Consider the following 22,490-nt stretch of genomic DNA (forward strand, 5'->3'; position numbering starts at 1 on the left):
CTGTGCATATTACTGAGCAAAACTGTCCTCAGTTCTGCACATTATCTGGCACATGTGAGGACCTCATGCCTCAGGGGAGACATTGCATTAGTCCTTAAAGCCATTGAAGTTCCCAGGTGACCTGTGCCACCCACTGGGTGCCCCAAGGGGTCCAGCGGGCCAGGTGAGTCTATTGTGGCTCTTATTGGCAAAATAGAGCATCGGCCCCCAAACTGCTCCCACCCTCCACTGCAGCCGAGGCCCCTTCTGGTCAGTCTGCCCCCTCTGTGTGGGGACTGTCAGTCGTGTCACACTTTGAAACAATCACACTGTGTAATCATTTTGTCTTGCAGTTAAAGCGTTTAAGGGAAGCTGAAAGTCAGTACAAGCCATTGCTGGATAAAAACAAACGCCTTACTCGGAAAAATGAGGATCTGTCCCACACTTTACGTCGAATGGAAAACAAGTTAAAATTTGTCACCCAGGAAAACATAGAAATGGTAAGGGGCCCTGGAAGGCCATCAGCTGGCAGGATGTGCCCCCACCTCACGAGTAGCCAGCAGCACCCCCTGCTTCTGAGACACGCAGTTTGATGGCAAGGCCCCAGGGCAGGGCTTCATTACCTTGGGGAGGTGACGCAGGCCGGCTCCTCCTGGGAGAGAGCCTTAGACCAGGCTCTGAGCACCGAGGGGAGGGGGTTGTGGGCGCCTGCCCAGGGGGACAGCGTGGGTGCAGAACAGGCAAGGAGGCCACTAGCCTGGCAGGCCACACCCCCACTCTGACATCAGGAGCTTGGACAAGTCGTCTTCCGACGCTAAGAAGGCTGGGCAAAGGTAGTGGACCCTCGGGTACAGCCACAGGCTGGGCCACAGGCCGGGCTCGGGCACAGCGCGTGCAGCTGGGAAGGCCCTGCTCCTGCCACAGCCACTGAGCGGGGTGTGGGGGCATTGACCGGCTGCCTGTGTGTTCCTTCTGGCCCACAGGCCCCAGAGGTCATGAGAGGAGTTCAGCTGGGGGAAATTCAGCACTGTGGGGTCTGAGGCAGAGGTGGGGGGCAGACCTGCAGAAATCCTATTCTTTCCACACTCTGAGTTTGGAAGAGTTGGCGGGGTGTGAAATGGCCCATGTAGTTCACACAGTCTTGTCTTTGGGTGCAGGGCTATCCCCATATACGCCAGGTACAGGCTACACAGCCCCACCCTGGCCTTGGGGATCCAAGGCCTGGGTTTCCCCTGACTCTGCAGCCAGCTGCTCCAAGGCCCGCACGGGGGCCCCTTGACCCGCAGCCAAGGGGCGACCAGTGTAAGGGCTGCACAGGCATATGCAGGCCGAGTGAGGGCACCCCCAGCTCCCTGTCGCCCATCCAAGCAACTCACTCCACCCTTTGTGGGGTCTGGCTGGTTTTGCAGAGACAAAGGGCCGGGATCATACGGAGACCCAGTTCCTTAAACGACCTGGATCAAAGTCAAGATGAAAGAGAAGTTGACTTCTTGAAAGTTCAAATCGTGGAGCAGCAGAGCCTCATCGACGAGCTCTCTAAGGTGCCCAGGCCCCGGGGCACCCCCTGACCCCTCCTCGCTCCTCGGCCCTGCCCGCTGGCTGCTGGCCCACAGGTCACACCCACAGCCTTCCCCAGACTGCGCCTGTGGTCTGGGCCCTTGACTGGTTCAGTGATACCGTGACTGTGACTGTCAGCCCCACAGTAAGAATTTATGGGGGGTAGGAAAAGGGGGAGATCTGTCGATTACAAGTTCACATGATCTCAGTTTTCTGGAGGTGAGGGACTGGCCCTTGGCTTCCACAGGTTCACCTTGGGGATCAGCTTAAGGAGGAGGGAGGACCATTAGGGCCAAGTAAGACCTGCCCCTCCAGGCAGTGGGGAGAGGACGCAGTTCTGTGGCTGGGGGTGGCAGGGGTCCGGGGCAGCGCTCTGGGGCCCCTGCGGGAGCAAGGTCTTGCTCTCCATCCCCTAACTGGCCGCTCTCTTTCCCAGACCCTCGAAACTGCTGGCTACGTGAAGAGCGTGTTAGTAAGTACCCCTCGGTCCTCTCTCCTCATGCTGACACCCTGTCTTGAGCAGCCGTCTCCAAGACCCCTCTACTACCAGCTCGCTCCAGTCCAGACAGGAGAGCCATGCCAACACCATGACTACCATGCTCCCTGCCCAAAGGCTTTGCTGTGGCGGCTGAGAATGCCATCCGGTAGGGTCAGATAGATGCCAGGGAACAGGCACGCGCTCCAGATGGCCTTAGGTGATCCTTCAGGAGCCAGCGCCCAGCTCTGTTCACCGTGCAGACTGCCCCCCTCCCTGGGCTCCCTCCCCAGTCAGAGGATTCTTCCCCAACCACAGGGACCAGCAACTAGGTGTGGCTGGCTTCCTCCCAGGGCCCCAGAAATGCTGCATACCTCCCCAGGGCAAACGGGTCCCTGGGCACCTGCCATGTCCAGGGGGGTTCGTTCCCACCCACGTGTGGATGCCATCTCTGCAGACATCTGCTCAGCGAGTATGGAGAGGGGCTGGGCCATTGGTCCTTCTGGAATTCCCATTTCTGCGTGTGCTGCTCAAATCCCCCTCCCCCTCCCCCAGCAGCTCCCCAGCCACGGGGTGAGAAAGAAACTGCTGGAGAATTGGGTGTTGGAGGCTGAGAGCCACCGACCGGGTGGTGGCCCATTCCAGCCTGAACAGAAGAGATGAGCCCTCCACACCTTCCCAGCAGGCTGCCCCGAGTAGGCTGAGGGGCTCTGGGCATTCACGATGGGAGGGACATCACTCCAAGCTTGAAGCGGCGCTGCAGGTCCATTCAGACAGCAACACAGAAATCCTAAACTGACAGAGCTGTTTCGCGACTCAAAGACTCCCTTTCGCTGGTGTTTGCAGGAGCATGATAAGCTTTTAAGATATCGGAAACAAAGAAAGAAAATGGCGAAACTCCCCAAGGTAAAGGAGGCAATGTTGATGTAGACGCACATTAAACATGTACGTTAAAAAGCCCTTAACAGGAAAGAACCTCTTTATCTGGAGGTGAAAAGAAGATAAGTTGACTATTTCTAAAAACTGTTACTGTGAGATAGCCAAAACAAGACCCAAAGTGAATATTCCATTTATAATTCTAAATTTAAAACTCCAGCCTCAATTCCTTGAAATTTCCAAGGGAAGACGTATCATGGCAATAACAGGCGGGCCGCAGGACACTGGCCTCCCTGCTGCCCCACAGAGGAGGTTAAGTTCCACGTGTCTGCGGGGCACCGGCCCCAGGACCGCTGGCCTGTGCCCTTGAGGGCCTGCCGGCCGTCACAGCGCCCCAGCCACAGCTGCAGTGTTGGGTCCACCGGCCCCACACAGGCCCCACACAGCACATCTGTGCCCGTAGGGAATTTGAAGACCTGGGCTAATTTCTCGGCAGCACAGTCTGTTCTGATAAATGATTCTTATAAAGGAGATTTTGGAAATATTCCCAAGGGACCTGTGTGAGACAGGACGGGGGGAGACAGGTGAGTTGGGGTAAGAGGCCAGGAGCCGCGGCCACAAATGGATGGATGGCAGGCGTGGGGTGGCGAGGAGGAGGCCGGGCCTGGGTCTGGGCTGACATGGCTCCTTCTGGTCCGAAGCCAGTGGTTGTGGAGACCTTCTTTGGGTATGATGAAGAGGCGTCCCTGGAATCCGATGGCTCTTCCCTCTCTTACCAAACCGACAGGACAGACCGGACCCCATGCACCCCTGATGATGACCTGGAGGAGGTAACCTCCCGCAGCAGCTTCTGGACAGGCGTGGGCAGGGCGGGGCAGGGGCGCCACAGTGCCCGGGGGCAGGGCCAGTGTCACGGTCGGGGAGGGCACCCAGGGCTGAGGCTGTGGGGGGGCAGCTTTGTTTTGGATAAAAGCATGACAGGGCATCCTGCCCCCCAGTCCTCCTAGAAGGACCCACCTTCACATCAGGCAGCTTCTGAGCCCCCAGGTGGGAAGCCTGTGCCTGGCGATGGGGCCGGGCAGACTGGCCAGGCCCTGGTGGCTGAGGGCCAGGGAACGGAGGAGGCCCACCCCTGACAGGCCCGGAGCAGCCCTGGGGGACTAAGGCCGTGGGGCCCCACCTGGCAGGTCCTGGCAGATGGCAAGTCCTGGTGGGTGGCAGGTCCCGGCAGTTGGCCCCATGGCCATGGACCCGCCCAGAGGTCTAACACACCATACACAGCGGCCACCGGCGCACCTCGGGAGCAGGGTGGGGGCAGGGGAGCTGGGGCCAGGCTAGGGTTCCTGGGCCCAGTCTCATGGCCACCCGACCACCCCAGACCCGTGGCCTGTCCTCTGAGCAGCACACCCCCAGGGTTCAGCGGGCCCCCCAGAAGGCAGTGCAGCCTCACCCCCTCCTGCGGCAGCAGACGTGGCTGCAGCCAGAAGGAGGCATCTGGGGGGCACTGTGGGGGGCAGTCCATCCCGTGTGGGCGGGGAGGAAATGCATTCCCTTTCCCTCGCAGCTTTACGCCTCCACAACGCCCAGCTCTCCTCCCCTGACGCGTCGGGCAGAGCCTCGGGGAGCCAGGAATGGAGGCTCCCAGGTTGGGGCTGCCTGGATGGCAGGTGGGGCCCAGCTCTGGGCTCATGCCTCGGGGTCCCCAAGAGGCCAGAGCACTCAAGCTGTGTCTCGGGTGCCTCTGCAGGGTGTGGCCAAGGAGGAGACGGAGCTGAGGTTCCGACAGCTCACCATGGAGTACCAGGCCCTGCAGAGAGCCTACGCTTTGCTGCAGGAGCAGGTCGGAGGGACGCTGGACGCAGAGCGAGAAGTTAAGGTCTAACTGACTTCTACTCCACCGGGTTCCAGCTCCCGCTGGGCTCTGCCCACTTGGCCAGGGCTGGGCAGGGGCGCTCCCATTGCGTCACCTCCCGGGGCCAGGCCCTTCTGCCCCACAGTCACCCAGGGAAGCTCCCCAGGATTAAGGACCCGTGTTAGGGAAGGCTGTCTGCCGTGGGTGTGACCTGCCAGAGCAGCGCCAGGCGCTGGCACCAGTGATGGTGCTCCAGAGACCCCTTTTGTCCCTGGGGGCGTGACTGGTGGGCATGGGGCCTGCAGCACCTATAAGGTGAAGTCACCTTCCTTACAAACCTGCCAGCGGTGCCCTGGGGAAGCTCTTCCAGACCCGAGGCTCAGAGATGAGGATCAGCAGAGGAGCTCAAGATACGAAGCCCGCTGAGATGATTCACTCATCCAGCAAACGCTGAGCTTGAACGCCATGCCCGCTTTCACCCTGTGCCTTGCCAGGCAGGCCCTGCTGAGAAGCCAGTGGCCCTCCTGTCCCTGCCTCCCTGGACGCCTGGGACCGGTGCTCACATCTCTCCCACTGGGCGGGACGCAGGCTGACGGGTGCCTCCTCCTGGCCACTGGGCTGCAGAGCCCGGGTGCGCCCTGCCCTACCCTGAGCCCCGCGCCCGGCTCCCAGCAGGAGCAGCTACGGGAGATAGGCAGCATCCGCCACAGGGAGACAGGCCACGTCCCCAGGGAGAGTAGGGCTTTCCTGGGGCCTGGGAGTTGGCTGTGCTCCTCCAGCCACTGGGGGGCAAGAGCACATTGCCAAACGGCTCTGTGACAGCCTGGCTGGTGGAGCGTGGCCCCTGGGGACAGGGGACAGTGTCAGCAAAGCCTAGGCCTCACTCCTGTCAGAACTCAGGGTGAGCTGGCGGAGAGCCCTCCCTGCTGGCCCCTCAGGGAGAAGAGCCCATCGGGGCAGAGAATACAGGGAGAGCCAGGCCCACTGATGGGACCCCAAGAGGGGTCCTGGGCCAGGCTGGGTGTGCCCTGCCCTCCTCGAGGCAAGAGGCCCCAGACCCTGAGTCTGGCCCACACGCCCTCATCCGTTTGCTCTGAGCACTGTTCCCAGGGGAGTGGGAGCACCATCGGGTAAAGTGCCCTGTGGCTTGGACCCCAGGAGAGCAAAGTGGCTCAGGGAGGGTGGCTGGGACCCCCTGGAAGTGGCCCAGGTACACAGCCGGGCCCTGAGGGCTGGTCTGCTGAACAGAAACAGGCCCTTCGGGGAGCACTAAGGGAAAGTGAGAGGTGAGGAAAGGGGGAAGTGACCCGGCTGTCAGAGGGGTGTCTTCAAGGTGGGGGGTGTGCAGGTGTGTGTGGGGTCTGCACAGGTAGGCGTGATGATGTGTGTAGTTGTGCATGGAGTGCTTGCAGGTGTTTGTGGAGTGTGCAGGTGTGTGTGGGGGGCGTCAGTGTGTGTGAGTGTGTGCAGGGGATCGGTGTGTGTGTTGGGTGTGTGGTAGGTGTGTGCAGGGAGTATGCAGGTGTGTGGGGTGTGTCTGTGGGTGTGTGCAGGCGTGTGGGAGGTGTGAGTGCGTGTGTGGGGTGTGGGGGGGTCAGTGTGTGCATTGGGTGTGTGCAGGTGTGTGTGTGCAAGTGTGTCAGGACAAGTCACTCAAGCCCATCTGCATTTGTCGCTGTCACTGTCCCTCCAAGAGGCCAAAATAAACCCCCTCTGGTCAGACCCAATGGGACTCAATCATCCTCATCAGTTGTTCATCCTAAAAACAGGGAATTGCTCACAATAATTGCTCACAAGGAACCAAAGGATCATCCTGTGTAATCTGAGTCGTGTCCCTTGCCTCAGATAAGCCTCAGAGTCCTCCCTGGCATGCAGAGAGCTCCTTGCCAAGCAGGGAACGGCCACTCCTCCGTCCGCTGAGCCAAGAGGCCGAGAGTCCTCTGAAGATCGCATCACATGGGCGTGTCCGGCTTTTAGAGAAAATTTGATGTGTCTCTCCTCCCGCCCCACAGACCCGTGAGCAGCTCCAAGTAGAAGTGCAGAGGGCGCAGACGCGCATGGACGACCTGGAGAAGGCCCTGGCCGAGCAGGGGCAGGTGGGTGCGTGGCCTGGGGTCCCAGGGAGCTGCAGTGAGGGCCGGCAGTCTGTCACCCACGGAGGGTCCCTAGGGGTGTGGCCCTTGGGGCTGCAGGTCTCCCGGGATGAAGGGGGTGCTCTGTGGGTCTGTGCTTGGCTCACACTGAAGACTGGCACCTAGGCACACCTCACTGTGTGTCCTACCTCAGTAAAAACTCAGAAAGTGGCAGGGTGTGGATCTAAAGGAATTCCACAGCTGCCCGACCACTGGACCCGATCTGGGTCAGTCCAGTCAGTCCCTTGCCTCAGGGCAGGATTCAGGTCCCTGGGGCTTGTCAGTCAGTTCCCTCGCCCCTCTGACCACCAGCCATCACCTCTGGGTTCTTCAAACCCTGGGGTAAGGCATCCATCCCCAGTGGCCACGAGGCCTGGGCACCCCAACCTCCTGGCTGGTGCAGCTGCAGGCAGACCCAAGACAAACCAGTGGACGTTTACATAGAGTCAGGAGGGTCTGCCTGGAGCGCCTGGCTCCCCTCCATGGCCAGTGCAGACCCACAGAGTCCTCCATGTGCTCACCACTGGGGGCATGGCTGGATGGACGGGCCAGAAGAGGGCCTGAGCGGCCCCCAGGGCCTGTGTCTGACACCCTCGGGAGCCCAGAGGTCAGTGCTATGGGGCTGTGGGTTTGCCTGAAATACACAGGACTACTTGCGCCCCAGCCCGCCCACCGCATCCCCCAGGCCCACCAGGCTCTCAGCCCTGTGGGAATGGCACCCAGGAGCTGTTCTGGGCGCTGCCTTCATGGACCCTGAACTTTGTGAGTGACATTCCTGAGCCCCATCTTGTGTAGCCAGTGTTTAAGCCAGAGAGCAAAGCCTGTGACGGGCTTGTCTGGAAGCGGGGAGCAGGTGGAGCAGGAGGACCAGCAGGAGGAGGAGCTTCCTTTCATTTGAAGAACAAATCTTACAGACTTGAAGGAAGGTGGCCAATGACTTTGCCAAGAAGAAACTTGGGACGAAGCCCCCGACTCCTGGCTCAGTCGGGTACAGGGCTTCGGGATGGAGCGGAGGGCTGGCGGGAGGGCCCACACATCTCTCCCCAGAGCACAGACGCCTGCCTCTGCCCGCATGTCCCGAGTGTGGAGTGGACAGGACACTTCCTGAGCGACCATCCGCTCCCTGCCTGCCTGAGACCCCAGGCTCTTGCTGGCTCCGTGCCAGGGTTCCCTGGACCTGTGACATCCACTTGGGACCACGTGCCTCATACCTCGTGGGCTTCTGTGGGTCCTTCTGAAGCAGGGCTGCCTCCTCCAGCTCTGCCCAGGACCCTCCAAGGACACAGGGCGATCCTGGGTTCCCATTAGCTGCGCGGCACAAACTATTCTCAGGGGTTATCTGGAAGCTGGGTGTGGAGTCGTGTGGAGTCAGTCCTCCTGCTCTGTTGAAGTGTGACTTACACATTGGCTCTAGCTTTGATCCTGCAGGGCATCTATTTTTCCATTTCAATTCCGTCTTCCAGGATATGAAGTGGATCGAAGAGAAGCAAGCCCTGTATCGAAGAAATCAAGAGCTGGTAGAAAAGGTGCGCCCCGAGCGGCAGTGTGGGGGTCCAGGGGCCTGGGCGGGCTGGGCTCCAGCAGAGGTCCCCTTGGCCCATGGTCCTGCTGTGCTTCTCTGTCCCAGGGGCGGCCCAGGTCCTCCTGGGGTCTGGGAAAGCCCTGCGTCCGCGGCTGCTTCTCCACCACGTTTTGTGCAGATGGTTCAGTGGGTGGTGACGGTTAGAAGGACTTTGAAAAGCTGCACTTTCAAAAACCACTGGAATCACCCCATTCCGAAGCCTTGTTGACCCGGGGACTGCTTCTCGTAACAATGGTCATTTTAAAGCCATTGGCTCCCTGGGAAGAGATCACTGAGAGCCCCCAGGAGGCTGGGCCTCGGTGTATCACCACCAAGCACCTGTGAGTACGTTTCTGACTTAACCAGTGTCGCCTGACCATGGGCCCAGCTGTGGGCTCTCCTGGCTTCCACACAACTTTGGGGCTTTTAGGAGGCCCCAAAATGCTGCTGTCTGTGTGGCCCTCACTCCCCAGCAGGGGATTTGCTGGCAGGGAGATTTTAACTGATGTAGGCTGGGTCAGGAAACCCAGCACACAGCTGGGCTGTTCTCGTTGGTGGCCGGGCGTCTGCCAGGAGCCACCCCACGTTCCCTTGTCCCTCGGGGGCTGTCCATTCGGGATGTCTCCCCCACTACCACCTCCCCTGGGGCAGCCCTTTCTCTGGGCCACACTAAGGGGACTCACAGCACTGACGACTTCAGGCTGCAGGTGACTCTGGGCACTCTGGGAGCATCCCGGGTGGGGTAGAGCCCTAGAACTGCAGAAATAGTTTGCGTAGAATGAGGCAGAAGGTGAGCACGACTCCATGTCCAGAGGCAGAAAAGCCGCTGGGGCTGCACAGCCCACTCTGGAGCCCTGTCATCATGCCTCGGTGAAGGTGCCCCTGGGGGCCCTTCCCCACCAGCAGCTGGCCTCGTCTGTGGGCAGAGGACAGGCAGGGAAGGCCATGCCTCCCTCAGCCAGCACAGCCCTTCTAGAGAGGAGCCAGGCCAGCCACGTGCCCACAGCCTCAGGTGCCTGCCACAACAAGCCTCCATGGGACCCTCAGCCTCCAGTCCAGCCCCTCAGCCACAGGCTAGTCGTGCCCCCTCAGTAACCAGCCCACGCTTCACGGCATGGCCTGCATGGGGCTATGCTTCGGGCGCCATTCACATCTTAAATGGTGAGCAACACCTCCAGGCCTCCTGGGACCCTTCACACAGATTGCAAGTCAGGACCGCTGTCTGCATGGTGACCTTGGGTACATGTACACACTCGTGTTCACACAAATTCTGTGTGTACATGTAAACATCCACATGCATATTTAAACATGAATATATACACATAAACACACATGCATGCTTAAATCACACACATGTCAACACTACACGCACACTAAAATACTCATATGCACACAAATGCTCACCTGTACACATAACACTCACACACATAAATGCTTGTGTGTGCACAAAACACTCATGTGTACACAGGCACTGTGTGTACAGGTAAGTGCCTCACACATATTTAAGCACTTTCTTCACTCAAACACTCGTGTGCATGCACAAACATTTAAACACTTGTGTGCATACACATGCTCACACACACATAAAGATGCCTGTGTGCACACTTAAAGCCTGTGCTCTTTGGTGATAGTGGCACGCACAGGTGCCTCCCAGTGGCCCCAGCTGTGCAGTGCAACACATGGCACTGGGAAGACCCAGCTCCCAACTGCCTCTGCTCACTCGGAGGACGCTGCTGCTCCCGGGTCCATCTCGCCCCCACCCATATCAGAGCGGGCCCCTTGGTCCCCAGATTCAGTTCAGGGGCATGGGCCAAGCTGCGTGTCCACAGGGGTCTCCCTCCTAGTGCATTTTCCTATGCTCACAGGCCACTGAGGCCATGCACCACGGCTCCATTACTTCTGGCAGGCGTGGGCCTCACACACAGGGCTTCGTGTTGCTGATTCATTTGAATAGCGTCTCAGTTAGTGAGTCCTTCTGGAGGGTGGCCAGGCAGCCGCGGTGCACAGCCTCCATCAGACCACTACGAACCCTCAGACTCTGGGCCAGTCCTGCCTCCAGGGAGCCCTGTGCTGGCCACGGTGACATCTGACCCTCTCTGCCCTCGTGGGCCCCTTCCGCTCAGACGGCAGGGCCCGGCACCAGCCTCCTTCCCCGGCTCCACGGCCCCTGCTTGCTGCGCCAGCCCTGCCTCCCCACCCTGATCTGGAGAGCGGAGACGGCCACCGTCTCACTAGGGTGGATCCGTCCGGAGGCAGGCTGGAGTGGGGATCTGGCCCAGTCAGCCAGCAGCCGTCGGGAATTTGGGGGTTTACCTCACACGACCTCTGGTGTTCCATCTGCCTGTCATCTTACAGATCAAACAAATGGAGACAGAAGAGGCTCGACTGAAGCATGAGGCCCAGGATGCGAGAGACCAGAACGAGCTGCTGGAGTTCCGCATCCTGGAGCTGGAGGTGCGCGGGCGGCCCGGGCAGGTGCCCGGCGTGCAGGGCGGGGAGGCGTGGGGGGGGCCCCAGGCGGCGGCCGGCAGGGGCCCGGAGCTGGTGTGGGGCCAGCCACCCTCAGCCTCCTGGCCCAGGTCCTGCACACGGTCCCACGAGGCAGAGCTGGAAAGGGGGCTTCTGTCTGAGGGGCTGGGCCAGCTACGCAGTGAGCGTGAGTCCCCCAGCCCCACTGCGGAGGCCGCAGCAAAGTCAGAACAAAGGCACCCACCCGAGTCTGCTTCCAGACCCCTGGGGCTGGGTGAGATGGTGCCCGCCAGGCTGTCCCGGTGCTGCAGGGGGACACGCCCGACTGCCTCGTCGGCCTGGCGGGCATCTGCTTCTTGCTCATATAAGCCCCTGCGTGGGGACAGCTGCCAGCCGCACAGAGACCGGGAGCCCTTCTGTATCTGTGCTCTGCTGTTGGGGACCCACGCCCTGTGCTGTGACCTTGGCCCCCTAGGGGAGGGCAGAGAGCAAGGCTCCCAGGGGAGGGTCCAGCTGGACACAGAGCCGGTCCTCAGGGCAGGGCTGGGAGGTGTGGTCCACCTGAGAGGGCGGAAGCCATCCGACCGATGTCCACCTTGCTGGCTGCCCCAGCACTGCTCTGGGCCTCCTTTCCATCCTGGCAAACTTCAGGCTGCCTGGGGACAAGGTCATGACCCTGGTGCATAGGAATGACCTGCCTTTTATGCCTTTGCTTTGCTTGGGCTTTTCTGCACCTGTTTTTGCCTTTCCCTTGTCCTGCCCACCTGAGGTGTGGGGAGCGGGGTCCCCACTTGCCCACTGAGGACGTAGGTTGAGTCCAGATGGAGCTGCCCCTCAGGGTCCTGCCTTCTCTCCCCTGGGGCACCAGATGGCCGCGTGGCTGCTGTGTGTGTGTGTGAGAGAGAGAGAGAGAGAGAGAGAGAGCGATGCCCCGCCCCAGCCTGTGCCTGTGTCCTAGGAGAGGGAGAGGAAGTCCCCCGCCATCAACCTCCACCGCGCCCCCTTCGCGGACGGGAAGAGCCCCCTCCAAGCGTGCTGCGAGGCCGAAGGCGTGACAGTAAGTCGCCGCCCAAGTCCGCCCCACGTGGCCCCCACCGGGCCGGGCCGGTGCTCGCCCCCCAGCACGCCCCTTGTCTCGCCTGCAGGACATCCCGGTCACAGAGCTGATGAAGAAGCTGGACATCCTGGGGGACAACGCCGTAAGTGTACGTCGCTGCCCCGACCTGTGCATGCCTCCTCGGGCCGCTCGTCCACCGTGGGTCCCGCCCTGCCCCACCATCAGAGCCGCTTGGGACAGTCCCCTGGCATCGCGGAGAAGCCGCCGTCCCTTCCTCCCGTTGTTCTGAGTGTGGGTGGCGCCTGGTGCCTGCGAGCGTGGGCCCGGGGCCTCTGCCCTGCGGGGGGAGCCCCGGGCATGCCTGCTCCCTCCAGCGTCGGTACTTCCAGCCACGAGGTCTGCGTCGGGGTCCCTCTCATCCCCCTCATGCCCATGGTGGGGAGGGGCTGAAGTTCCTTGGAGCACCTTAGACACCCCAGACCCTTAGGGGTTCCCCCTTCCTTGGTTTTGAGGGAAGGGCAGAGCCTATAAATAATCTGCAGATCTCCTTTAGGGCAGAGTTCCAATTTCTACAGGAAACTTTGCCAAAGAATACGAACCACTGAGTGGGCAGTGACCACACCCCTCCCCCACCTCCCTCCACCATCCCTCATCCATCAGTCTGCCACCCGCCCTCCATCCATCATCCTGCATCTGGAAGGCCCTTTGCCCGTGAACTTCCCACCTGTGTGGGAGGGCGGCCCCTCCCACAGCCCAGACCTTCCCCTGCAGGTGTGCTGACAGGTGCACAGGCCACAGGCGGTCCGAAGGCCCCTTGACCCCAGTCCTGGCTACTACTCTCCAGAAGGAGCAAGGTGCTCAGTCGAATCAGTGCACTTCACAAAATAGGTGGAGGAAAAAAACAAGCACATGCGTGCACACACACCTCGCTCACACACACACTGCCACACACACTCACCTTCTCACACATACATACCTCAGTCACGCACATACACCTCACACGCACATCCTCACACACACGTTCTCACACACATACCTTCTCACACACACACTGTTTCTCACTCACACACCCTCTCACTCACACATGCTCAGAGCCAGTTGTTTTCCCAGCAGCTGTGAGGCGTGCAGGGCTGTGCTGATGGGAATCACCTCTCTCCTGCCTGCCCTTCACTTGGGAAGCAATGAGCAGCAAAGGCAGGGAGCAGCTCCCTGCTGCATGTGCCCGGCGCCCAGACCCTGTGCTCCATCTCAGCTGCAGCTTGTGAGGCAGGTGACGGGACAGCCAGCCCATCACCCCCACAACCAGGCTGTGCCAGTGCTCTGACCGCTGTGCCCAGACACCCCAGGAAGGTGCGCCTCCAAACTGGCCGCACGGGCACCTGAACCCCAGACCTCAGTGTCCTCCAGGTCAGGGCCCTGGGAGTGGGTCAGAAGCTGGGGGGTGCCTACTGGACCCCCACCACCCCTCCCAGGCAGCGCCATCACCGTTACTCCTGAGCTGCTGAGGCACAGGCCACCAGGGTCAGGACGGCTCGCTGGAGCACAGGCGGTGAGGGCGGAGCAGATGGCAGATTGCTGAGGCTGGGGCCCTGGGATGCAGTCAACTCCTGGAGGGCCTAAGAGGACCCCAGTCAGGCTGATCACCAAGTGGGACGTTGCAGATCCTTCAGCCTGGTCCAACCACACCCCAGGAGGTTCTCTCCGTCCCCCTGAAGCCACTTGCTCAGCCTGACCCCCTCCCTGTCCCCCCCATTGGGCCAGCCCTGCCCTAAGAGGAGAGCAGCAAGAGCAGCCTGGCCAGTTTCCCAGGAGCAGCAGGGTTTGGGGACACCCACCTGGCCCTAGTGCCACTCAGAGTCAGGGCTGCAGCCCCCCAGGGACATAGCCTGCCTCTGCCCAACAGCAGCCGGTCATCGCCCCTGCCTGTGCGGCTGCAAGAGACCGTTGGCCTGGGGGAGCTCACCCGCCCGAGGGAGAGAGGCACAGACAGGGCTTTCTGAGTGGCCTGACCCTGGTCAGGGACGTTCTGGGGTCTGGGCCTCCTCCCTGCTCCAGTCTCTTCTCCCCATGCCCCACCTCTGGGTGTCCCACAGATCGGGGCCGGCAGTGGGGCAGCCCAGCTCCCACCTGTGCTGACGGGGCGGGCGGCCAGGGTCCCAGGGAGTGAAGTGCTCACATCCTCTGAGGATGCACATCAGCCCAACGTCAGACTTACCCTGTCCGGAAGGACCACCCACGTGGGCTCCTTGTCCGGGCAGGAGCAAAACACGCAGGAAAAGGCAAAAACAGGAGGGATGGGGACCACGTCATAGCCACCAATACTGGATCTCTGCTCTACATACACAAGTGGTTTTTAAATTACTAATAATTGAGACTCCAGATGCAGAAAGCTGCCTTTACACAAAGATGCAGGCAGGTGCAGTGGGCAGGCATTCCTTGCTGCCAGCCCCCTCGCTGCACTGCCTTCCCCTGTTCTGCCAGCAGGCTAACCTAGAATGTCGGGGTCCCAGCAGTGACAGGACAGAGGGGCAACATGGAGCATGCACCCAGTCCAAGGGTCAAAACAAAGAGGTGCCCAAGACTCCTGGGAGGGCATCTTAGTAAAAGTGACCCTTAGCTGTGAGCCCAGCTCTGGCTCTGTCATCAGCCCCACCACATACCCACCGTCAGCCCAGCTGCCCCAGAGGGCACTACCCCTGACTATGTGTGTACTCTGCTTTTGGGTGCAGAATCTCACCAATGAGGAGCAAGTGGTTGTCATACAAGCCAGGACCGTGCTGACGTTGGCTGAAAAGGTGAGGGCAGCTGTGCAGGCGAGCTGGTGGTGGTGGTGGGCTGCCAGGAGCTTGGGTGGGGCCGCTGATCGCGTCGTCCTTGGGAGGTTCAGTGCATGCGCAGGTCAGACAGCACCCATCACGCATGTTTGCGAATGGCAGGTTCAGCTGGCCTTTGCCCCAGGGCCAGCTCTGCCTCGGTTTACCCCCAGAGACTGCTCGATGTGGTGCATTCTGTTCTCCCTGCCAGGACCCTCTTCTGGGGGCCATTCTGCTCACTGGGGCTCCCCACTCCCCAGCTTCCCTGCTCCCAGGGCTGCCAGCCTGCTTCTGGTCCCATCCCACAGGCATCACCTGCCCAGTAGGCCAGCAGCGGGAAAAAGAAAGGGTGTTCTGGTGATTAGAGGCTCAGGGGGTGGGGTCGCGGGAGTGCAGCACCCCTCCCACATCTCCTGCAGAGCTCTAGATGCGTCTGCTGCCCCTGCCCCCCAGCTAGGCTGTCCCCATGGAACAGGGGGCACGCAGGATGGCTTCGGTGCCTGTGTGACTGCCCGAGGATCACGCTCTCCTGCTCTTTCTGTTTGAGTCCAGTGGCTCCAGCAGATCGAAGAGACAGAGTCAGCCTTGCAGCAGAAGATGGTTGACCTGGAGAGTGAGAAGGTTGGTGGGTGGCGCGCCACGTGGCCCGCAGCAGGGCGGCAAGGAGCAGAGCCCGCGGCTGAGGGTCCTGTTTTGCTTCAGGAGCTGTTTAGTAAACAGAAAGGCTACCTGGATGAGGAGCTGGACTACAGGAAGCAGTCCTTGGACCAGGCTCACAAGGTGAGGGGAACGTGGCTGCCGAGCCGGCGGGGGCTGTGGGCGGGAGCTGGCCGAGCTGTTCCGGGTCCCGGGCAGCGCCTGCCCGCGAGCAGCCCGGGCCTGGTGTGAGTGGCGTGGGCCGCTCTGCTCTCCGCCCCTCGGAGGCCTCTGGCCGGTGAGCTCCAAGGAGACCCTGCCGCCCTGCCAGCAAATGCTCCCCTGTGACTGCAGGCACCTGAGCAGAGCTCAAATGGACATTTGCAATACGGTGATAAAATAGAATCTGTTGGAAAATAACGCATTCACAAATTAGTTGAACACAGTTGAATGCTTGTCTCGTTACTCTTCCTGGGCCTCCTGCCTTATTCATCTAACCATTCTGAGAAGTGCAGGGTGTTCCCCTCCTTTGCACATCTGCTTCCTATGGCAAACAATTTCTCCTGCTGATAAACCTGTGTGTGTCTCATCGGGGTCAACACCAAGATCTGAGAGGACACTTCCCTCAGTCACTATGACTCACTCCTTACTGAAATTGGTCTGAGATTTTGATTTGAACCTCACTCAGCCTTTCTGTTGCTTCATTGCCCTTCAGATTAGCACAGTGGGGACTGGGGAGCATACCCCGGGAGGCTTCCTGGAGGAGGAAGCCCACACTTCCTTTCTGACAAGCAGTGATACCTGTAAATTGATGTCACCTTGCAGGACAGTCCCTCTAAGTTCGCCCTAGACTGCAAATCCTTGAAGTCAGTGCGTCATGGTGCTTATTCAGGAGAAGCTGTCCAGTGGCCCAGTGAGGCGTCCTGAGAATTAGCTAAAAGCAGGCATGTGCCCTGGAATTTACACCACCACCCCTGGGATGCCTGAGGCCAGTGACTTGGCCCCTTGTGGTAAAGGGAGGTAGGAATTTCCACCTCCTGGAGTCATAGAACAGGTTGTATGCAGGGGGCATAATGCTGTCTGTTACTGCCCAGCTCTGACCCAGGGGCTTGATGCTGCTGTCACCCCATCAGGGCCCCAGGTGGCAGGGCAGGGCCCCGCTTCCTCTGTGGGGTGATGGTGCCAGTCGCTGCCTGATGCCTGCTGGAGCAGTCACAGAAAAGGCAGCAGAGGAGGGTGGTCTCAGGGAGCTGTACCAGCACTGGTGGGCCTCCCCAGAACACGTGCCAAGATCCAGGGCCCCAGGGGCTGGTGGGAGGTGTGCTCACAGCAGATGGGGCAGCTAGGAAGCCTGGAGCCCCCACTCGGGTGCTCTCTGTGCTCACAGACCACATGGACAGCACAGGGAGGGGACATCTCACCCCCAGGACTAGACATCACTCCAGACACTCCTCGAGAAGGGGAATTGATTATGTGACATCAGTGCGGAGAAGATGGGACACCATACATGATGTCAGAGGTGGCTTTGCACATGCACACACTCACACGCATGCACACACACACAGACCCACCTGCCTGCAATAGACAGGCTAAAAGAACACATTGCCTGGGGGTGCAGCGTGGCTGCTCCACCCGCAGCCTGTGATGACTGTGGAGACCTCCTCCCTGGGTGATGCTATCAGGGGGCCCCCTTCCTCCAGTTCCAACAAGGACCCATGCCTTGCCACCCACCCGCGTCTGCTCAACTTGCTCTTTAAGCCTATGCTTTCCACCTGTCATTTACGAGCCCAGCAGGAGGTGGCAGACCGGCCCCACCTGCCCTGGGAGACTCAGGCATTCAGGCGCCTGCCCAGGTCTCACACCGTCTTTGATTTGAGCCCAAGAGCCACAGCTGGGGGTTTGAAAGGGAAAGCATGGTCCCTGCATGGGATGCCAGCTTTCTTGGGAGCAGCTGGCACAGACCTGGGAGCCGGGCAGAGGCCCGTGCGCAGAGCCCATCTTCTAGGTGCCGCTCGTGCTCCTGTGTGCAGAGGTCAGACAGCCTCTCCCAGACAGACACGGGCTTTTTGAAGCCATTGTGATGTCAGTTCTAAGCCCACACGCAGCCGTTTGTCTTTAAATGCTGGAGTTTCCTTGAACACCCTGAAGCCCTTTTGCTCTGAGAAGTGGCAGCTGACGTAGGGTGAGCTGGCTGTGACATCCGGGGACAGTTTATTGTGTGGCTGTCAAGAACAACAAAATGTAAGTAAGGTCCGAAAGGTTTTTCTTTTCGTTTCCTAAAATGTCTGCTAAGCCAAAAGGAGTTTCATAATGATTTTGCCCAAAGAAAAGGAAACATTCTTTTCTGAAAAGGTTATGTTTTTGATGGGAAGATAGGGTTCTGTAGTTTGAGAATTTGGTTTTTCAAAGATTGTATCAGCAAAATTCCCTGAGGTAAAAGCTGTAAAAGTGTTCAAATGACTAAATCCTTAGGCGTTTACACCAAGGTGTGTATTTTGGCTGCTGAGTTAGAGCAAAGATACTGTTTTATGCCGATCCATGGTGGTCAGTCATGAATTGAATTTCTGGAAGGCAGGGGAGGGGAGCCACAGACCCCCCCAACCCTTTCCTTCCCTCCCCACCCAGCACCCACTCAGCTTCTCACGGGAGTTCTTGTGGGGTCTGTGCGGCTCCAGGTCCTTCCCCAAGACTGCGTTGGGCACCATGGCCCCTGACTTGTGGCCTTTCTTGCAAGGAGTGCAGAGCCTGCCTCTGTGCCTCCTCCTGGGAGGCAGGCCCAGTGAGGTGGTGTGCAGTGAGTGCTCTGGGAGGGATCCGGGGCTGCTGGGTGGCCTGTGGGGGAACTGGTGACCCCGGGGCTGCTTCCTGCCCCCTCAACGACTCTGTGAACTGACAAGCCCAGGATGCACCCCCAGTCTGCACTGTGCTCCCAGGGTGGCACTCATCAGCTCCCCACTTGCTGTGAGATGGGGAGAGACATCATACCAGATTCATAAATGGCATAATTTTTCATAAATTTACCTGAGTCCATAAGTGGCATCAATTAGGTTAAATATCAAAAGTTCAGAAGCATCAGAAGCCTCTCTGGGTATTTTACCTTCATTCATTTATTTGTTTGCTCAGTAAACACATGCTATCTACTTATGAGTGGGGTGCTGTGCTGGGACCACACAGTGGGGGATGCAAAACCCCTCAGCCCTGGTGGGAGGGAGAATTAACCAACAAAGTGGAAGGGCAGGATTGCCAAGGAAGGGGGGCTTGCAGGCAGAGCAGGGAGGCCAGGAAAGGTGGGCTTTGAAGGATGAAGAGGAGTTTGTGAAGCTCCAGGCAGGGAAGCATCAGGGGTATGATCACAGAGGTGCAGGGTGGCACTCATGTTCAGGGATCAGCAGCAGGCCTCTGTGCGTTGGAGCCTCTGTGGGGTGGGGTTGTTATGGAAAATACTGAAAAAAACCTGGACTGGGTCACTGACAGAAGAACCAAGTGGCACTTGGAGATCTTGGAGTGTTGAGGCTTTATTTCACCCCAGCGGGCTCAGAGGGGAGTCATCTCCCAAAAGTCTGAGCCCCAAACAAAGGCAAAGGGAGCAATATATATCTTTCTGCTTCCGTATCTATAACATTCCCACATGCACAGCAAGTGAGCAGGCGAGCGGGAGGGGGTTTAGGGAGCGAACCTTGGGACCCGGTGCTCAGGGCTCCGCTGAGCAGGAAACCAAGGGAGTGTTTTCTTATTGTTTGTGTTGAGGAGGGGGCGAGGCAGAGGGGAGCCACCCGGGCGAGATCCCGGTCCTTGTAAATCTTTCCCTATCAGGGTGGGTGCCTGAGCCCTGGGACCCTTGCAGGGTCTGGACGCCCACCCCCAGCAGGGTCCCATGCCAGCCGCCCAGCTGCCCTTGACCCGTCACCATGCCTCCATCTCCTCATGCGTGAAGTGGGCTGATGCAGGCCGTACTTCACAGAAGGCGTGGGGACCGAATGGCGCTGTAGAGGTGAAGTCTTGAACCATGTGCCGCACCCCAGGCACCCGTGGGTGCGGGCATCCTCGGGGCTCACCGTCTGGGAGAGTGGGGGCCACGGAGCCCGAGGGCAGCGGCTGGGTGCACAGCCTGGGGCCGAGCCGGAGAGGAGCTCTCGCGGCCTGGGGGGAAGTCTGAAATCAGGCGGGGCGGCCCGCTCCTCAGGGGCTCCAGGACGGGGCCCTTCCCGCCTCCCACCGCTCTGGGGGCTCCAGGCCCTCCTGGGCTTGTGGCAAAGTCGCCCCGGTCCCTGCGTCTTTCTTCACATAGCTTGTCTTTGGGGACACAATTCACCCGCCACAGGCAGTGATGAGGGTGGCACAGCGGCTGGCTTTGGCTGGGGAGGGGTGTGACGTCAGGGACGTGCCCCCCTCTGTCCCCTGCAGCCCCCCCTTCCCTCTGCTGCGGGCCCACAGACCCAGGGTTGACGAGGCTGTCGGGGAAGGAGGGGCCCTCCCGTGTTCCCTCCCCCAGGGCCGCCGCCCGCTCGCTCGCTGCACCCAGACCCGCTCTGGTCACGGCTTCCCAGATGTTAATGAGAATTCTGCCACTGGTGTTTCTCTGCACGTTTTTAAATCTTTCGGACATGAAGCTCTGGAAATAATTACTCCTGGACTGTTTGCACTCTAGGGAACAGCGCGTGACCTGCTCCAGGGGAACACAGCCCCTCTGTGGACTGGCATGGAGATGGTGTAACCCCGAAACCTGTGGGGCGCCCAGGGGCCCGTCGGGGGCAGGCCCCTGGGGACGAGGGGGGACTGACGCTGCCCCTCCCGCCCCCAGCGCATCCTGGAGCTGGAAGCCATGCTGTACGATGCGCTGCAGCAGGAGGCCGGGGCCAAGGTGGCCGCGCTGCTGTCGGAGGAGGAGCGCGCCGAGCTCACGGCGGCCGTGGAGCAATGGAAGCGCCAGGTCATGAGCGAGCTGCGCGAGCGGGACGCCCAGATCCTGCGGGAGCGCATGGAGCTGCTGCAGCTGGCGCAGCAGGTGCGCGGGCCTGGGGGCGACGCAGGTGTGGCTTCGCGACGCGCAGGGTGGGTCAGGCGCCCCCCCAGTGGCCACGCCCCCAGTGACCACGCCCCGCCAGGGACCCCTCCCCCAGTGACCACGCCCTCCAGTGCCCAAGCCACCCGTGGCCATGCCCTTCCATGCTCACCCTCCTGCTGGACTCCCTGCCCCTCCCGACCAGCCTCCTGGGACCTCCGGCTGGTTCTGGGGCACTTTGGGACCTCAGGCCAATCTGGACTAACAGGAGGTGAGGGGCCCTGGCAGACTGGACAGGACAGGCCTCTGCCACTGTGGCCCCAGGGGAGCCTGAGGCGATGTGCCCACTCCGCTCCCCAGCCGAGGCTTCCTCCGCGTCCGGCAGACGGGGCAGCCCGAGACGCCTGGCCCCGCACGGTGCCCACGTGGCCCCTGGTCCGTGACTGTCCACCGAGGAATGAGTAAGGCCTGCAGGGCCTTTTCCCACTTGGTCTCCTTGATTCCCAAATACTCTGGTCACTGAAGATTTTCCTCCTTTTAACACTGCAGAGAATCAAAGAGCTAGAAGAGAGACTAGAAGCCCAGAGGCGGCAAGCCAAGGAACTGGAGGAAAAGGTAACCTGGGGGCACAGGTAGGCCGCTGGCAGCAGGGCCTCCGGGCGCGGGAGAGGAGCAGGGCACCCAGTCCGAGGTCGGCGGGGTGAGCTCTGGACCAGGTGCCGGGGGCGGGCGCTGGGAGCCGCACCCCTGCAGCGGCCCGGCAGTGCCACCTCACAGGTGCCGAGTCCCCCAGCCAGCTCCCGGCTGCAGCCATGTGCACTGGGCCAGGATCAGGGCCCTCTTGGGGGGACGGCTGTGCTATAGCGTATGGTTCCTCCAAGTTCACCAAGCAGTTGGCCTAAAATCAAGTTCCTGAAAGACTGTGGCTTTTCCACATGAAAGCAGGCCGGCCATCAGGTGCGAATCCCTTATTTCTGGTCCTTGATGCAATTACTTTCAGGTTTAGGAAACTGCAGGGCTGGCAAGCAGTTCGTTTGGGGTCCAGGTGGGCTGTCTGGCTCTTTTCTAGACCCCTGGCTTTGTGAGCATAGGGTCACGGGCGCTCTGTCCACTCACTGTGACAGTCCAGAGTGACACTCCTACACCAGGGTGCACAGAGTGTTTCCAGAGAGAACCCTGGCTCAGGGGGGTTGCTTGTTTTAGGGCAGCTCTTTTTCTGAGATTTAGGGACGCTTCAGTGATCTCCAGCAGTCAGACGAGGTTCCTGTGGTTGGTCCTGCCTGGGGGCTGGATTGCACCAAATGCCTGGCTCCCCACTGAGCATGGAGTGAGGCAGCAGTTGGATGCACCTCCTTGCCTTGTCCCTCCCAGGGCGAGCAGGAGGCTGGCCTTTGGGTGGACTCCTGTGGGCTGCATGTCCCAGCCCTGGCCCAAGGCAGAGCCAGCAGAGGCTCTGTGCTCAGAGGAGAGAGGGGTCCCTCCCCATGGCAGGCCTCCCCAGGGCCCACCCGCTGGTCCACAACCAAACCTGCCCCTTCCCTGGGCACTTTTCCACCACCCACTAAGCAGTGGCCACAAGAGCTGCAAATTCACAGAGCAGGCACCTGTGCCCAGCCCCAGAACCACCTGGGTGCAGCCTGTGACAAGGGACACCTGCCCCACAGACAGGCAACATGTGGAAAAGCTACCACGAGGCATGGGGAGGCCTGTTCTTGGGGCTCCAGTCTCCCATCAGGCGCAGTCTCTCCCCCAACCCAAACTGAACATGTTTCCTTTTGCATCTTAGAGTGACAGCGTTTGTTCGCACCGAGTACTCGAGGCTTGTTCTTCTAGCCTAGGTGCTGAGGCTCTGCCCTTCTAGACAACTGCGCCCCCACCAGATTCTCTCTTGTGTCTGCACTGGCCTGATCCCCTCCTCCCACCCCCTACCCCAAAATAAGATTTCACGTGTGAAATCTCTTCAGGATACTGGTTGCCCTTTATCACTATTAATGGGGCTGAGACCAGATATGGCCAGGAAGTGCTGGTGTTTGCCCGGCCCCTGGAATGTCTTTCCACGAGGCTCCCACCATCACCAGTGG

At 60.2% G+C, this 22,490-nt stretch overlaps 1 protein-coding gene across 31 annotated transcripts in view; it reads left to right on the forward strand.

The window, feature by feature from the left end:
* Window positions 1-22,490, forward strand: part of JAKMIP3 (Janus kinase and microtubule interacting protein 3) — a 100,212-nt gene that overhangs the window by 62,282 nt on the left and 15,440 nt on the right. For 14 of the 31 annotated variants that reach the window (XM_057506495.1, XM_057506500.1, XM_057506509.1 and 11 more), the window contains 16 exons: window positions 333-479; window positions 1,389-1,520; window positions 1,973-2,008; window positions 2,858-2,917; window positions 3,589-3,717; window positions 4,635-4,763; window positions 6,752-6,835; window positions 8,335-8,397; window positions 10,788-10,886; window positions 11,860-11,958; window positions 12,047-12,106; window positions 14,688-14,753; window positions 15,324-15,392; window positions 15,474-15,551; window positions 20,209-20,412; window positions 20,959-21,024. In XM_057506495.1, the coding sequence (XP_057362478.1) occupies window positions 333-479; window positions 1,389-1,520; window positions 1,973-2,008; window positions 2,858-2,917; window positions 3,589-3,717; window positions 4,635-4,763; window positions 6,752-6,835; window positions 8,335-8,397; window positions 10,788-10,886; window positions 11,860-11,958; window positions 12,047-12,106; window positions 14,688-14,753; window positions 15,324-15,392; window positions 15,474-15,551; window positions 20,209-20,412; window positions 20,959-21,024 (1,521 nt within the window). Of the gene's footprint in view, window positions 1-332; window positions 480-1,388; window positions 1,521-1,972; window positions 2,009-2,857; window positions 2,918-3,588; window positions 3,718-4,634; window positions 4,764-6,751; window positions 6,836-8,334; window positions 8,398-10,787; window positions 10,887-11,859; window positions 11,959-12,046; window positions 12,107-12,729; window positions 12,811-14,687; window positions 14,754-15,323; window positions 15,393-15,473; window positions 17,643-20,208; window positions 20,413-20,958; window positions 21,025-22,490 lie in introns of those variants that run through there. The other 17 variants (XM_057506504.1, XM_057506525.1, XM_057506501.1 and 14 more) reach the window with 7 other exon arrangements.

The sequence above is a fragment of the Manis pentadactyla genome, chromosome 8 (genome assembly GCF_030020395.1).
Source record: "Manis pentadactyla isolate mManPen7 chromosome 8, mManPen7.hap1, whole genome shotgun sequence".
Classification (NCBI taxonomy): domain Eukaryota; kingdom Metazoa; phylum Chordata; class Mammalia; order Pholidota; family Manidae; genus Manis; species Manis pentadactyla.